Genomic DNA, 17,584 nt, shown 5'->3' with positions numbered 1-17,584 from the left:
TTCCTGAGCCCACTGCAATACACACTGCCATTTTCCTTAGTGCCATAGCTTTCAAATTACAGGGGAAGTAGCACCCAGCAAGCTGGTCTCAGCACAAGCCTTGCATTCCAGAAGGGAAACAGATGCTTGACACCAGGGACAGTCACTCCAGACCATGCCTCTGCCAGATGGAGTTGCCTGCATCTGGCACACATGTGCAGCCAGTCTGGGCCAGACTCCTTACCCTACTTAGATGTGTCCATGCTGCCAGGTGCTTCCCACAGGGCTGCTCCTCTCCTGCTGGAGAATGCTGGTTTCCCGGCTTCGCTCGCAGCAAACTTCTAGGCTGCTGCTGCACACCACCACCTTCCCAGAGCCAGGCATGGAGTCCTTTGCTGTTTTGCTGCTGCCCTGACAGTTAAGAAAATGTCAAGTGAGGAATTTCTAAACGGAGACCGTCTGAACAAAGCAAAACCTGCTCTCTCAGCTGAGTTTAAGTGTAAGTGGCTTCACAGTGGGATGGAAATCTGCATCTGAGGAGAGCCAAAAAATTCTGCCCCTCTTCCAAATGTCCTCCAGAGACCTTTCTGATGTGCAGCTCACAGGTGCTGCCACCTTCCTAATTCCTGAGGTTTGAGGAACACAGTGCCAGTGGAGTCATAAGTATCCCAGAAGTCACTTACTGTCCCCTACACACTCACCCCACACAAGCATCTGTGCTCCTCAGGGATGCCAGCACCTTGCTGCGACTCTGGCCTATCTTTCTGGCTCTGGTTGCTCTCAGAGACCCCAAGACACGGGGAAAAATCTCTGAGGGGGAAGAATGACCAGAATCAAATGGGGAAATATTAGAGGACTATAGGACATGAAAAGTTTTCCTGAAGACTTAGAAGTCTTCCTTCCCATCCTCCTCTGCTCAGTTCCTTCTTCATATCTAATCACCATTCCTACCTGCAAGTTCTCTTTCCTCATCCTAGAGCTCTGTGTGCAGGCTGCTTCCAGCAGTTGATTAGCTCCTACCTAACCCTAACCTAGCCCATTTCCTTCCTTCTTTCCTGCCTGTGATATGAGACCTTGTGCAATTATCTGTTTGCTCCCCCTTAAGAGCTGGCTGTACCACCTTGCCTTCACCTGATAAAACTTGGACCCTGTAAACATTTGCTGAAAAGCATGGAAAAAATAGTTACATCTACAAAGGCCTCAAGCAGACTAGAGAATGGTATCTTTATCCAAATCTGGAGTCAACTGTCTTTTAAAATCAATTTAAACGGAAATAAGATCCACTCTTCCCTTGTTCCCTCTCCAAAAATCAGCTGTAACCACAGAGCACTCTCATTCTCGCAAAGGCTGGAGACCAGAATGTGCCTCTGACACGAGTACTGGGCAATTTATCACAGGAGATTACACTCAAGGAGGGTGCTCATGTGATTAGGATTTAACAGTCAATTAAATAACACCGACATTTCTAACAAAGAAGCTGGGATTAAGGACGAACTCCAAAATGACTCCTTTTCCTTCCCGAGACTGATGCCAACCTTGGGAATCTCCCTGTTATTAACCCAGATGTTCAATTAAAGCCAAACGGAACAAATAAAATCGCTTCTGAAATTTCACTACAATGGGAATCAGACAGTCAGGTCTGCCCTCGAGGCAGCCAGGCCATTAGGAAAGCGTGCATCGGAAGCTGTCCTGTGTCTTGGACATTATGAAAAGGATTCCAGCCACAGGTTTAGCGCAAGTGATTACACTGTTGCTGCTCATTTCATTTCTAACAAGCAGTCAGGGAAGTACTAATTCTTCTCAAGATTAACCACAGCCAGACAGTGAGGATGAATGCGGTGCTGCTGGTAGAACGTACATGTTCAGCTGTGACTGCCCACGCATTTAAAAAGAACACATGGCAGTGCAGTGCTTGCACAGTGATCTGAATGTCTGGGCCCCACATAGCGTATAAATACACAAAACCTCTTCCTTCCCATTCTCTTTCAGCAGGCAGCAGTACCTCCCTTCAGATCTCAGTGTGGCTTTCCTTGAAATTTCCCCCAGGTCATGACCATTGAGCACCTCTGTCTTGTCAGCTGCTCACTCCTTCCTCACCCACTCCTCCTGCCTGCCTATGTCCGTTGCTCCTGCATTCATCCTGCTTTATCCCTCCTTACAAGCAGGGAAGGCCAGGCACGGGGAATCAACAGACCCACTCCAGATGCTCAGCAGACCTCCTGTTCTGGTGGCATCAGCTCCAGTTTCATGGCTTCCCTGCTCTTTATCTAACTACCAAACCACTCTGTCTCTCTTCACGTCTCACCTCTTGATTTCTGTTCTGGTCCATTTGCCCTCCCTTCTTGGCCATGAGAGAGGGTTGCATCCAGCTGTAAAACATCTCATGCACCTAGCACAATGCATTTCAAAACAGTGCAGGAAGAAATGCATATCACCGTACCGTCTCTCCCACACTGTGTGATGCTGTATCGGGATGGTTGTTAAAATTTTAACACAAGATCACAGGCTCAACATTTAGGTAAGCAGTTCATTGCAGGACAGTAAGAGGAGCTCTTTGCCCAACCAGTATTCACCTTTCACTAAACACAAAACATTTGCATCTGCTCCTTTCTTTCAATGACTTTTTACAATAGTAAAATAATGATAGTGTCACAATTTTCTAACTTTATCAATTTCTACCTCTACATACTGCTCCCTGAAGCTGTTCTCTGGGAATACCACTTTGCACAGTGTCACCCCTGGTGCCAGAGCTGTTACAGCATTGGGTCTCAGCATACAGCTACTATCTTACCTTAGGCACAGACTATTTAGAAGTTACCTGGATATATAGAAGAACACAGCTTTTCTGACCTGAGTTTCATCACCACAGAAGTCAGGGAGGTGATATTACACATTTGTGAAGGTAGCCAAGATGCTGAATTATGGCAGAAGAACCAATCTTCCCTTCTCCATACCCCTACTTGCATTGGAAGCTGCACCACAGAGATTTGATGCATCTGTTTGATTGACTCACAAGTCCCACAGGTTCATACCTGTCCCTCCACTTTGTGGGGTGAGCCCAGAGTCTTGTTTTATAGGTTCATCCAAAATGCCAGTTATTCTCAGCAGCTTGTTCTGGAAAATCGATCCCAGCAGTATGTGACATATTGTTTCCCTAAAAGAGTATTTGATGAGGTCACTTCATCACCCTGATCCGTGTTCTGTGAGGTCATTCAAAAGTCATGACAGTGTAGGCAAAATCCCCTTACACTCTTTTTGGTGTCTTGGAAACCACAGAACTGTTTGCTGGAAAAGACAAAAAGTGGCTGAAATAAATTCACAGATTTCACCCTAATATAGTTGCTAGAACAACAGCAAGGTCATGACTCCCTCTTGCTCCTAGTAATTGTAGCACACCCCTGAAAAGGATGGCTGATGACAATACAATTATTTTTTTTTTTTTTTCATGTAGCAGGAAGGAGCTGTTGAGGAATCACTTGGAGTAAATAAAAGTCAGTCTAAAACTGTACTTGGGACCAGCTACTTGCCAGGGAGGCTCATCTTCTCACATCTACATCATTCTTCAACAGAAAATCCATAGTTTTTCATAACAAAGCTGCTGGGTTTTTTCCAAATGGTAAACATTAATTTTCTCCCAAAGCTCTGCCTTACTTTTGTTGAGCCATAGTACTTCAAAACAAGTGCTTGAGGCAAAACCAGAGTTAAGATACATAGATTACCATGGTGTCATCTCATGTCCTCCTCCTCAAATAATCTGTATCTGCCAAGATGCAGGGTAGCTCTGCAGCTGCAGTGATGATACCACAACGGTGACAGTGACGCAGCAAAGATGATGATATCCATGTTTTCATGCTTCAAGAAGCATGAGGCTATTAGGTGTCTCATTGCAAGTCCCAGGAGAGACACTGAGTCTTCATTAAGATTTTTCGTATTCCAACAGACACTTTGGATTAGAAAATCACATCCCAAAGTCAATATGTAAACAACCTCCATACTTCTGGCATCTTGGTTTTGCCAATATGTTGTTTTACTAGTGCATTTTCCAGCCACCTTAGTGACAGCTGAACAGTAATTTGGGGCTGTGTACTGGAACAGTAACATGTTCAGCTCCTTCTCCCTAAGGCCACACAGGCACTCCAAACTAGCACCCCCGCAAACATTTTCCAGGAAGTAGTGACTTTTGGGAACCCAAAAGATAGAGTGGAAGTTGTTGATCAGAACAAGCAGCTGTAGATCCCTTGAGGCAACACACAATGCAGAACGGGATGCTGCCTGACACTCTGTTTAAATTGGGTGGATTTATGAGCTTCTCTGGTAACAACTGTTATCTGAAGCTAGAATCAGTTACCGCCTCCTTTGCTGGAATTTCTCTTGGTTTGCTCTGTTCCCAGCTTGGAGCACTTCTGGAGAATGTCTAGTGTAGCTTTGTCTTTTGCAAATTCATGAAGATGGGAATCTAAGTGTAATCTTGTGCAAATTTGCATTAAAGGCTCCATTGACTCCAAAGATCCAATAAGTTTCTAGACTGGGCCAGAGCAGTAGGAGCAAACATGGCAGCTACAACTGTGTGCCTTGGAGCAGCAGTGAATTGTACAATGATCTGCCCCTTGTGCGATTCATGACTCCTGGGTGCCAGCAACTGATATAAAAAATGGATGACTGAGAACAGGCTCCCCATGAGTATTGCTTTTTGGAGTCTCCAAATACCAGAGGCATTATCTCAAGTTGCACAGCACTGTAGATCAGAGTCACTCTTTCCAGCAGTTGACTTTTATATTACTTTCCCTTTCATTACGCACCCACTAAAGGAAGAAAAAAATGATCAGACGGTCCTACTCCCAAAAATGGTACTGGGTTCAAAACCAGAAAAAAGATATCTGGATTATTTTATCTGCATGTCCAGAAAATTGGTGGTGTAAAATTCCCCTGCTGAATACAGGATAAAACCAGGGGTTAAAATAGTAAATTAGGACATCTGCCTCTGGCTCAGCTCTGCTGAGTTTACTGCAGATCTTCTTTAAAGTATATATTACTTGTATAACAGTTATTTGAAGAACTGTGCCACCTCATACTGCATTTTCTAACCACTCCTCAAATTGATTCAAAGCTTCCTACTTTTTCATCACATCCATTTCAGAGATAGGTAAATTCTAGTGTAGGATGTGGCAGTTGGGAGGTCTTGCTCAAAACAAATGTCCCTGTCAGAAGTAGAAACTAGGTCTCCTGAGCCTTGGCCCCAGTGCTCTAGTTTTTCTGAATGCCTGTGATGCACACTTCATGGGTAGCATGCCAGGAACAGCTCTCTGCTCAGCAGAAACAAACAGCACTTTTTTTCTTTCCTTTTTTTTTTAAGGCACCGAAATCAATGAGGGTTGAGTAACAGAACAGATATGAGCTACAAGATACCTGATGAAGTGATGCAGTTTGAAATTTTTACATAACCATATGGAAAGCTGTTATACATGTATTTATATGAGACTTTCCTGAATATTTAAAGTTTTCAGGGAGTTAAGACAGCAGTGAGTCAGCACTGGTTCCAACCAAGGCAAGGATTAACTGCTGTCAGGATAGTCTCAAACCAGCTTGAAAAAGAAAGCCCACAGAGATATGTGACAAACAATGTATTTTGGAAAACAAAAAATAGGCATCTGGGGCCTTAAGACCAAACCAGGTCTGATAACCAGCCATTCTGTAGCCAGGATCAGGTACACTGCCTCCTGTCCCACACCTGCAAAGCCTCCCGATCCCTAGACAAGTGCACCATTTGGGAGAAGGTTAGAAAAATCTTATAAACATGCCTCCTTTTACCCTAAAAGGGTTTGTGCCTAACGTGGTCACACTTGCATCACTCAGCAAGAAGGTGACTGCCAAGTGATCAATTCCCTGTGTGATCAAAAGACCCAAAGCCTGGCACCATTATCTTCTGCAGGAGGCTGCAGGCTCTCCAAAGGCAGCGCTGTCTCAAGATGTGCTGGGTTTCCAGAAATATGAGCTCTGTGCTTCAATGATCAAGCTCCCTCTCAGGTAATATACTTTGCAGCCTGAAAGCTGCTTCCTTAATCAGCCTTTTGTAGTTCACATTTTAATCAGCACCATCTGGGATTAGCTTCCTTTGCTTTACTTATTTTTGGGTACAGGCAGTCTTAGATCCTCAGATTTTGGTCAGCTTGCCTGGAAACTCTTCCAAGTTTGAGATTACCGCTAACGTACTGAACTCTGGGGTGACAGTTCGAGGCACTTGAGAGCAGACACAAGACAGCAGCAACAGTGACCCATCAGCAGACACTGAACTTAACTGCAGTATCGACTTTGTAAGGTCGTTATTTCCTCAGCACAGCTGGCTTGTGGGCTGTACAGTCACAGATCTGGCTTGTGCACTTGGCTGAGTGATCTGGCACAAATGACCCCATTTTCCCAGGAATGCAGAGGGAGTTTGCTGCGAGCATGGCTCCATTGGCCAGAACAGAAATCAGGCATGTAAATCCCTTTCTTTTAGCCTCAAACTAGTCAAAGGGAGAATTAAATCCCCAGCCTTTCTAGCCCTTGTAGAGAAAGGAACTGAATGAACCAGGGACAAGCTGCAAGTAATGATCTCTGCCACCTCCCCAGTGCACTAACCAATTTATTTTGAAGCGCTATTTTTATTCAGCCTCAGACATTTGAAACACTTTGCCTAGAGCATGAACTATCACATTTCCCAGCTTGACGAGCAACCCATATAGAGCTGCGCTAAACACTTGATGAAAATGCTGTTTTGTGAAATAAAACACACAGTATCTCAGCATTTTTTTTTTAACCTTACCTACTTGACAGGCACCGCAGCTCCTGAGAGTGGGTGACAATCTGAGTAACTTCCCATGGGGCTGCCAGCGCACTGCCTCTCTGTACGCATCGATAGATGGATCAACATGCTTCTCAGGACCCTGGTGCCCTACGAAAGCAGTGAAAAGTTTACTAAATTGAAAGCCAGACAAGCAACGGCTTAATTTTGATGTATGTGGTGTGTCCTAGCGCACAATTTATAATCAGCTTATCAAAATGTGAAGTGTGACTTGCACTTCCGTCTGGGCAACAATTCCCAATGAACACCCAGCACACCCAGCCACCCACCTGAGGAGCGTCCCTCATCCTTTCAGAACACCTGCCGTGGGTTAACAGATAACATACGTCCTGCTCCAGAGCTTCCAAGATCTGTGTTTTAATCCTGGTGCTATCCGCTGATGGATGGCCTTGCCTCACTTTCCACGCACCATTGCTTTCCCGGCTGTGAAATATGGATAAATATACACACGTCCCCATAACACTGGTGGAGATCTGCCACAGGAGAAGCACAACACCAACCTGAGACGTTGCTGAAGCCCGTCACCAGCTGTGGCACCAAAGGGTTTTATTTTAACCACGTTTTGAGGGGGACACGCGTTGTGCGGGGTGCGGGTGCCAGTGCCGGCAGGAAGTCTCTGTGAGGAGACTCGGGGCCGCCTCATGCAGCCGGTTCTGGCCGGTTCCGGCCGCCTCCGTCCGCCCCCCTCAGGGCACAGCCGGGCCACTCGGCAATGCCAGGCAGTGCTGGGAAAACCTGTGTGAGAACTGGAAAATGGGTGAGGTAAAAAAAGCCAAACTGGTGAGAGACAGCCCAGTAAGCACTGGGGGAGGCTGGGGAGCTCCAGGGGCCAGGAGCTCTGGGTGCTGGAGTGGGTGTCCCCCTCAGCCTGAACCTTGGAAAAGTGGGTGGGAGGAGTTTCTTACCATCCAACTCTGTTTTAATAAGCAATAAATTAATTTTCCTGTTTTGCCCATGATGGTAATTGGCAAGTGACCTCCCTACTTTCACTCACGAGCTCTTCCATCTTATTTTCTGCCCTGCTGAGGAGCGGAAAGCGAGGGAGCGGCAGGGTGGGCGCCCAGCAGCCAGCCATGGTCAACCTGCCACAGGACAGCAACAACCAGCTGCTGCTCTGCCCCCCCCGAGGGGCCGGAACCCTTGGCAGAGGCAGCATCTGCTGCTCTTCACAGTCCCAGTCCAGTGGAAAGAAACCACAGACCAGGATTTATTATCAGGCTAAAGCTCAGGTCTCTAAACTGCAGAATAATATGGTTGGTTCAGCCCGGCCACATTTACTATCAGCTATCTGAGAACAGATGTTAAAATAATACATTTTTCATCATGATACATTAAAAAAAAATAAAATCCCACATTAACCTTATTAATTATTCTGAATTCTTAAAATCTCAGTACCTGCAGTTCCTATTGAGGATTTAGTCAAGGGGAATTCCTGTCTGATATTAAACAATAGTGTATTTTCCAGCAGGAAAAAAATGCCTAATTAGTTTTCTATGTTTTTTTCCACGGATGATTAGTTTAACATACATATGGGGAAGCTGCCTCCCCTGGGATGCCTCAACACAAACAGTCACCAGTGAATTAACTACAATCAAAACCTCCCTTAACATGTTCAAGGTAATATTTGCAGCAGAGGTGTTTTTATCTCTGTATCACTAAGTGACAGCAACTGAACAAAACAGGAGATGGGATTAGATGGCTCTCCCTAGCATCCAGCTGAAAAACAAAATTGCTGCCAAATCTAGTGTAACAGCTTAGCTCTGTCCCCCAGGCAGGCTTTCAGCAGCCTCCAGCATCACTGCATCATGCTTTAGGAAAATAAACTATATCCCTTGCAAGCTGTGCTAGCTTCTTTTCTGCAGGGAGCACTAGTGAGACAGCCTCTGCTCCACAAACTCCTTGGGAGTTTAGGCCAGGAAGCAGAGAGCAGCAGTAACGGATATAAACAAAGGCAAAAGACACCCTTGGTGTTCTTTATTCCTCTGAGTCACAGTGCCCCTTTCCGCAGTGAAGCACAAGTGATGTCAGAGAAGCATGTTGCTTCTTGTCTTCTCCCAGCCTTGGCAGCGTTTTGCCTGTTTGGCACCTTGCAAGCAAGGGCGATGTTATCAAGGCTGCTAATTCTGTGCCCCCAGGAACAGCAGATGCAGTGGCCTCCTAACCCTGGACCTCTGGTCACAACACACTTACAGCCCAAATTGACTAAAGCAGCTTTTCAACACCATGTAGTTCATTAAAAGAATACCAAGGCTTGAAAGAAAACCCAGTGTTGTAAGACATCTACAAGCTCCTACCAAAAAAGACAGGTGGTTTAAGCAGTAGATGGGCTCTTGTCTGACAGCAAAATTTTGGCCAAAGACACTAAAATAGCCCCAGTTAAATCAGATGTCTTTAGGATGCCACTGCCAAGTCCTCCTAAGTAACAGAAAAGAATTTCACAACTTGGTGCAATGTAACCATGTAAGGGCAACTCTGCCCATCTTGTACAGTACAAGTACAGTTCATTCCCTTTCATGGCTCTAGATCTGAACTATTCCTGTTCCCGGAAAACAAAGCACATTTTACATCACAATACTAGAAAATGCAACTCAAGATCGATTTTTAAAGGGAAACGTGTCCTCCCTTTGATTTTTAAAGTGACACATTCTCCCTTGTTAGCATACTGCAAAAATTCTTACAAGACCTCATGTGCTATGCAGTCTTGGTGGTGAAAGTGGTGTGAACTTCAGGAAAGTCTTTAGCACAGTGCTAATCCATTACCAATTGAACTAGGTTTAGGATATGGCACCATACCATTTCATAAGCTTATTTTGACAAGAAATTTATGAAAAATTTGTTAAAATTTTTAAAAATTCTGAAAAATGGCAACAGTATTACAAAGCAAAATAAGTTTTAAATGACAACGTAATTCTTAAAATACTTAATACAGAAGCATGTATTTGGTATCACTGTATGCTAATGGAGTCTTATTGCTTAAAAAGACATCTGAGAGACCTCAAGTTCATAGTGAACTTTAAAGCTGTCAGTTCATTTTGCCTTATGGAGGAATTCCACTGAAATCCACATGGATGAACAGAGTCTGAGGGGATTAGGAGCAAGTCAACAATATTTAAACTCTGGTAAACTAGGCATTTATCAGCAGTAAACGATTACTGCTTTGATTTTAAGTTCTACCCTAATGCCAAAGCAGAGCAGCTAATGTAAGATATGTAAGAAAGAAAAATCAAGCCCAGTTAAAACTTGGCTCCTTTTACTGTGTACAAAGGAAAGTAATGAGAATTGGACATAAGCCAAGCCAAAATCTCTCCAGTTTGAAGACTATTAAGTCTTGTTTTGCCAGAAAGTGTTTTCAGAGATTTATCTGCTGGAAAAATGAATTATTTCCAGGAGAGTCACAGCTAATAGTGTCTGTGTCCCTGTCCCCCCTCATCCGCCCTCTCCGCCCCTTTTTTTAATGCATCTTTCATGGTTGACTTAGATGTCAGAAGAAAACATCAAAAATAAAGTGTGGGTTGGGTGGGTTTTTTTTCTGGTTTGTGGCATCTAAAAGGTATCTTTCTCACATGCTTTCTGTATTGCCAAGTTCAACATCAACATCAAGCCTTTTCTTTAGTCTTTTTAGCAGTTCCTCCTTACTTGAAACATCCAGGAGTTTATCTTTTACAAGTTCCATTAGCTTGGAGAAGTAGTAAATTCAAGCATTACCAGTGGGAAGACAGAATGTGCAACCAAAAATGTTTTACTTTACAGCTATGCTAAAAAGGGCTAACAGCCTGTGGATTTGGGTCTTCTCTGAAGAAATTGCTCCTAAAACAAAGGTTTAGTTAGGTACTTCATTATAGCTATACAGTGGCTTATACTTGAAATCCTAATTCATTTTATGACTTGAAAATAACCCAAGTGAATTTAAAAAAAACACACCTTAACATGGCCCAGTTTGCAATATTTAAGATTCAATAGACATATCTATGGTGTCAACACAGGATCTTCCAGAGAAGTATATTGCATTTTGACATGTCTGAGAAGTAAGAAAAATACAGGAGAAAGAATACACTTGGGTAGTTCAGCCATCCTTCTTCATTCAGAGGCGACCGCATCCCTATTCCTGTCTCTCCTGAGAGAAGTCTGAGGGCTGAAGTTTCCCACACTCACATGCATAACAGTAACTTGCAAACAAGTCAGAAATAAGCCACATGGCAACCAGCTCTACATGGAGACAGCTTAGAGCATAAACAGGAAAGCATCACCAAAACAGTTTCTATCACTTGACAAAACTTTGAGAGGGCCCATGCAGAGATTTGAGTGAGGACAACTGCAAAAATTGTCCTGGAGATGATCACACACGGTATCATCTGGATACAACCTCTCAGCAATTCTTGAGAATGCACAGATCAGAACACATCATCTGAAGGACAGCATGTGTATGGTTGTAATTATTATGAAATCAGTAAAATGCGGCTGACAATGGCAATTTTCAATACTAGTCATATCATACTAGCATATTTTAAAACTACTGAAACGATATATGAATGACATTCTATTTAAGTGACAAGTACCAACTGACAAATAAACCTGCTGTGTGCAGAACCTACCAACGCAAAAGCAGCACCTGGAAGTAAGGTTATAGCCTCTTCTTGTATCCCTCCTGCAAAGCAAAGGTCTGAGACACATCATACCCTAGAAAAGACACCATGCTTTTAAGTCCCTGTGGAATTCTAGCCAAAATAAATCAGAAATTTCTTCCCAATAGAGGTGCCAATGATTTTAACTAGACACTTTTAAGACACAACAGCACAAAGCGTCTGTTCTTAACACCCTTCCCCATGCCTGTATCTTGCTGCCAGCAGTTGCTTCTAGCTTAGCGCTTGCTGCAATTCCATTTCTCAATTTCTGCAGACAGTATGGAGAAAAAAAAAAAAAAAAAAAAAAAAAAAAAAAGATTGTCAAGAGCTTTCGCGATTTAGTATGCTGCTTAACACTGTTAACACAGGAAAAAGCTGTAATACTGCCAAAAAGCACTGTGGCCCACTAGAATGACACAAGACATCTTGAAGGTTCGTTAGTACAGCTATAGCACCTTGGTATTGGAAGTTGCTATGTTCAAAGTCAAATGTGAAAAGCTGATCAAAGGGGAAAAAAAAATGTCATGAAGCAACATATTTCGGAACACAAAGCAGGAACAAGTTCAGAGGTGTCAGAAGATAGTACTGCAAGGTCAGGATTTTATCTAAAATGGAAAAAACAAAGGTTTTAGATTTTTTTTTAAACACTTCAGTTCGACAGTTCATCCATGTTCTCAGCCCTGCAGGATAAGCAACCTTATTTCTATGACACTGGATTTATCAGAAGCTAACGCCTGACGTTAACTCAGCAAAGCTGGTCGTTTGAGTATCGGTGTAGTCCAAGCCCAAAAAAAAATCTTATTTTTCTTTCACAGTAACTACGTCAGAAGCTTTACATTACCAGAAAACCAACCAGTTCAAACTAAAACTAAACACCTTAAGTACAACAGGCAAAACCTTTAAGTAACTAGTGTGTGCCAGCTTAGAAGCCTGAAGTATGAAAATTAGCCAGAGAAATGAGAGATAAGAGAAGCAATGTCAGCAGATGTACTATCATTTCAACTGCTTGCCTCTTCCTTTGGTTCTGCTAGTAGGATAGCTGACAAAAAAACAAACTCACATCAGCAGGTAGAAAGTCTATCTAGCCATTAAAGGGCTATTAAGTAATTTCTTAAAATATTGCCAAATAGTCAGGTTATTTATCCTTAAATTATTTCCCTGCTGTTCAATATCAAGGTGTAATACAAGACTAAAAAGGTAAAACCTTTAAGAGTCATTCTCACATGTCAATCAATCTGCTAGCACGCCAAGAAGTATTTCTGCTAAGTTTTCCTCAAATTGCAGTTTTAATGATTTGCTTAAAGAACGTCGGTGGCAGAGTAAATACTGTGAGCCTCTATCAGCAGAAAACCCACTGAACTTCTGCACCATAACCAAAAGAATTGCCTTAGTCTTTCCAGTGAAAAAGCAGGAAGATGAATTAGATTGCTATATTGCAAAATGCTCCACTATAGATCAAAAAAGGAGTTGAGCTACAACTGCAAAGCTTATCAAATCCAGAAAAGAAAGATGATAGCGAACCAAAGAGTGATGTGAAAATTCTTGATTTTCAACTCTGGCACTGGCCTACAAGCTGATTCGTTTAAGAATTCATAACCAGAATTTGTGTATCTTTTGAAGACATGTATCTCTAAGTCTTTGTACACTAGCTGTAATAAATCCACTGATGTTTATGACTTGAACAAAGACACAGCACAATATAGGTTTGAACTGTTTATTTTACATCAGATGTTCCATACCAGAGTTTCTTCAGTTAGAAGTTCCTAGAAGAAAATGAAACAAACATTGTTACAAACTAGTTTGCTTCAACAGCTCAAGTAAATATTTTTGAACAACTGTGTAATCATCTTATAAATATAGTATATACATTTTTAACCTAAGAGCTAGATTTGGTATGGGAGTGGCCCCTCCAGGAGTTAAAGGATAAGATAAACATACGTACTTGGAAACAATTCCATCATTTTTTGCCAGACGCAGAATGGAGTCATCTGATTCACCCTTTAAAAAACAAAAAGATTATTCTGAAGTGACCAAGTAATTGCTGATACACATCAAAAAGAGGCAGCTGCAGCATTTAATGCTGGTAGAGAAATGCACAGTGTCTTCCACAAATCACTACATTTCATAGGCACAGATTAGTGTATTCAAAACAAGCTGTTAAATTCTTTGTCATCCTTTAGGATAGAAATAGTTTTAACCTGAAAACATATATAAGCTTGCATTAACAAGATTTATTTCTGAGTAAGCAGACTTCTGATGAACTCTGGGAAGTTTCACATCATGTTTAACAAATTTAAGCCATGGTAGTATCATTTCTAACAATTATAAACAACAGATAAAAGCCAGGTATCAGTAGCTTGGAACATTCTAAAAGAGAAAAAACAACCCACTTGCATCCACTTGCAGTGATAAAAAAAATTATGAACATACATAATTCAGAAAAACAGAAGAAACTGATTCTAAGTAAATTTGTTCACATCTTTGTCCTGTCTTCATCATCCCCACAAAAGCTCTTCCTCTAGAACAAGCTCAAGACATATTGTGTTTTCAGGGCCAAACACAAATCTAAAAGGTTACTAATCAATATAAAAATAAGCACAATCATTCTGCAGTTAAAGAATACTTTAACAGTTAAAGAAGTACTTACCATTCTACGAATTGCTCCACAAATGGCATACGTTTTGAACTGGCCATTTACTCTGCCTGTTACCTTGTCAACCTGTGATTACAAGCAAGTTACTCCATATAAATTCCTATAAAATGTTATGCTCTTACATACTTGCCAGGCACCCAAAGATAAAAATTACTTGTTAAATACTGCAACTATTTTTCTGCAAACTACATAAAACTAATGCAAATTCCAAAATTAGAAAGACAACTACAGAGTATCTTTTCACAGCAAAGTTATAGTTAATTACATAGCGCAGCTATAAAACTTAATAGATCATGCAGCATAACAAGAGCACAATATGAAATAGTAGCTAAAAAAAAATATTTGTGTTTTATAAAAATGGAAAAGTAAAGTTTACTTATGGATTTTACGGCCTCTGCTACTTTTTTTCATGTTCCTTTTAATTAAGGTTGGTATTATGGAAAACTGAAGGGGGCAGTCTTGTTACACAGGCAGTAAAATGCCCCCAAGCTGAGACACACAATTTGTCTCACTTCCTCCAGTTGCTGAGAAATTGAACAGGAAAAAAGACTAAACAATACAAATCATTAACAGTGTAGTGAGCCCTACAAAACCATGGGTGTGTTTTTGAGTTCCGCTAATCTCTGATCTTTTGAAAACAATAGGGACCACTGAAGGAAAGAAACAGGGTGAACAAGAGAAATATTTGCCTTAACATTCACAGGAAATCAGAAACAGAGCATTTTTTTTTCAATTATTTCTTTAGTCAGACATGTAACACAAGAGACTCAGTTGTGTAAAAATATGGTACTGTAGTCTGTGGTCTCCTATTCAAGAAGAAATCAATCAAGCAAATAAATCAAGCTATATAGCACATAAGCTGTAGGAACACTGAGTCCACAGAGTTCCTGCAAGGTGAATGCCAATAAACACATGGGAAAAAAAGCATGCTAAAAGGCGTTTAAATTAACTGGAGCCCTTGGGCATTAACTGGGATCCTGCAGGAGTCAAGGTCTGCTGTGGTTTTCTCAGCATATATGTTAAGCTTGGAGGAAGCTGCAATAACACCACCCTGAGAAGACGAAACTAAATTTGGACAAGAACAAATTCCTTATGTTACAGAAAGAAAACTAAATGTACAATACCAAGTCAATACAAACAGCCAGCAGCATACTTCAGGAAAAATTCTATGCATCTAATAGCCCAAGCTCTGAGTTAATGAAACCATAATGCTGCACACAAAACACACGAGCAATCTCATGTGTCACCTATCGGGAGCAGCAGTGTCAAGTATTAACAGGAAGTATTCAGGCAAAGCACAGAAGATGGCATTTTAGTTAAGCAAAGTAGACCAGAAACAGCGTTCTGTTCTGGCAACTGTATCTTTTGGATAAACTAGAAAAAGCCCAGAGAAGATCAACAAGAATAAAAAATTAAAAACTAGGGTGCACAAGGACAGACTGAAGAATGGTACTTTCTTACAGACAGGTGAAGGCAGATAAGAATCTCCCATAGACAAACATTTTGTCTCCTTCTTTCCTTCAGGACAAGGAACTCCCTAATTTATATTTTATATTTATATTTCATTAGCTAAAACATAACATTAGGAAGTGCATTTAGTTAAACTGTTAAGCACTGGAATAGACTGTACAGAGGTTTATGAAACTCCCTTAATGAATTATTTTCCAATAGGCTGAAAAATAACCAGGGGTGACACAGTCATATACTTGAATGTTTGAAAACCCTCAAGTTCTACACTTATATGGTCTCTAGTGAATTATTTGGAGATGCATCAAAAGCTGTTGTATTTCTTAACATCTAGCAAAAGTTTAAATGTGCAGCTCTCTGATCACATAATTCTGTTATGAAACTTACCTCAGAAATATTTATCTGAATAGAAGCATGATCCTTAGCACCGATTATTCGGTTGCTAGCAGAGCTAAGGAATAAAAAACCAAGACATATTTAAACAAAAGGAAATGGACGGCGACAATGAGAAAAAACTTAACCCCCACATCTACAAGCAAATTAAAGCTGCACAAGAAGTTCAGACCTTAACTGTTTAAGCTTTCAGTGCTTGGAACATTAAAATGAGACTTTAAGTACATTTAAAGGAGACTTTCACTTGGTAGCATCATGCTAAGTTGGCAACTATCTCTTCACTTTTTTTTATATGCCCAGTTCACCCCTATACAATGCACACACCAGCACAGCCCTTCAAAACACACAAGAGTATCAAGTCTTTTCTAAAGTGCAAACAATACCACAATCAAGGTAATTCAAGAGAATGTATTCTCTATACCTTTTTCATTGGGGCCGTTACAGCTATCAAAAGACACTTGGGTTGCAAACCCTCAGAAATCACACGTTGCAAAAAAACATTCGACTTAACCCTAATAAAAACACATGACTGCTTTTTATTTTCGAGTCATTTTTTTAACGTACACATTTACAAAAAGCTTCTCACTGTCACTTTACTATAACCTCAAAATTGTACTAGGTTGCTGCCTTGGTAGCACATGCTGATTCCTTAACAGCTTCGCTAGGACACCTTGTAGCACAGAAACACCAGCACACTGCAAACACCGCATTTACTTCTGAAACGAACCATGCGTGAGCCGTCACTGCTGCACTGTAAGGCTGACAGTTAAGCAACGGAAGATGCAGAGTATTTTCTTGAGCTTTAATCTTCCCTCCTTCACATATTTTACGTACTTTTAAAAATACAGAAACGGATAAAACCCACTTTCCTTTGCTGCAGATACTCGTGACTACGAAAAGCCCTGCTCCTGCGCTGCCTGCAGCGGGCTCCGGCGCGGGTCGCTACCCAGGGCCCGGCTCCGCGCCGACCCCGGCCCCCCCCAGCGCTGGAGCCAACCGCTCACCATTTGCGAGGCACGTAAAGGTCCACGAACTCCCCGGCGTCGTTCTGCATGGCGTTGTGGCTGGCCGAGGCGCAGGCACCAAGCGGTAAGACCTAGAGAGCGCAGAGCGGGGCTCAGGGGCCGTGTCCGCACGGCCTGGCCTGGCCTGCGCCGAGCGCCATCACCGGGCCCCACGGCCGAGCCGCCCCACGGGCAGCGGCCCCGGCCCGCAGCACGCCGCGGCCCCCCCGACCCCCCAACTGAGCGGGAGGCCGGGGCCGAGCCCCCCTCGCCGTCCCCGGGGCCGCCCCGGCCGCTCCCCGCGAAGCGGCACCACGACCGCGCTCCTACCTCGCGTGCGCCGCGGCGGAAAAGGAGGCGCGGCGCCGGAAGCGGAAACTCGTCAGCGGGAGCGGACAGCTTCCGGCGCGGCGGCGGCCTCACCCGCGCGGGCGCGCAGCCGTTGAAAGACCGTTAAACGGCCGCGATGGCCCCCGAACCCCACCCCCTCGCCCAGCTGAGGCGGCTCCGGGAGAAGGGCACCAGGGCCACCATTCGGCCAGCGGATCACGGGCCAGGGGCCATCCCCTGGGGGGCGGGGGCCCACCCCACCCCGCGGGGCGCACCCCTCCTCCGGCGGCGGGAA

At 43.0% G+C, this 17,584-nt stretch overlaps 1 protein-coding gene across 1 annotated transcript; it reads right to left on the bottom strand.

Moving 5' to 3' along the window:
- Positions 1 to 13,142: 13,142 nt before the first annotated feature.
- Positions 13,143 to 17,392, bottom strand: RPS21 (ribosomal protein S21). The gene is made up of 6 exons (XM_040608046.1): positions 17,290 to 17,392; positions 16,960 to 17,051; positions 15,950 to 16,013; positions 14,090 to 14,161; positions 13,385 to 13,440; positions 13,143 to 13,205 (listed from the first exon to the last, which is right to left on the bottom strand). Exons 2-6 carry the CDS (start codon positions 17,007 to 17,009, stop codon positions 13,196 to 13,198), a joined length of 252 nt encoding a protein of 83 aa, XP_040463980.1. The 5' UTR covers positions 17,010 to 17,051; positions 17,290 to 17,392; the 3' UTR covers positions 13,143 to 13,195.
- Positions 17,393 to 17,584: the final 192 nt, after the last annotated feature.

The sequence above is a fragment of the Falco naumanni genome, chromosome 10, assembly GCF_017639655.2.
Source record: "Falco naumanni isolate bFalNau1 chromosome 10, bFalNau1.pat, whole genome shotgun sequence".
Lineage (NCBI taxonomy): Eukaryota > Metazoa > Chordata > Aves > Falconiformes > Falconidae > Falco > Falco naumanni.
This window is presented reverse-complemented; position numbering and strand designations above follow the sequence as displayed.

Excerpts from the sequence above, each read along its gene's own strand:
- RPS21 (XM_040608046.1), bottom strand. The coding sequence starts at position 17,009 with ATGCAGAACGACGCCGGGGAGTTCGTGGACCTTTACGTGCCTCGCAAA. Across the intron at positions 16,014-16,959 it reads CTTTACGTGCCTCGCAAATG|CTCTGCTAGCAACCGAATAA; the intron begins GTGAGCGGTTGG and ends TTTATTCCTTAG. Across the intron at positions 13,441-14,089 it reads GTGGAGCAATTCGTAGAATG|GGTGAATCAGATGACTCCAT; the intron begins GTAAGTACTTCT and ends TGTTTTTTAAAG.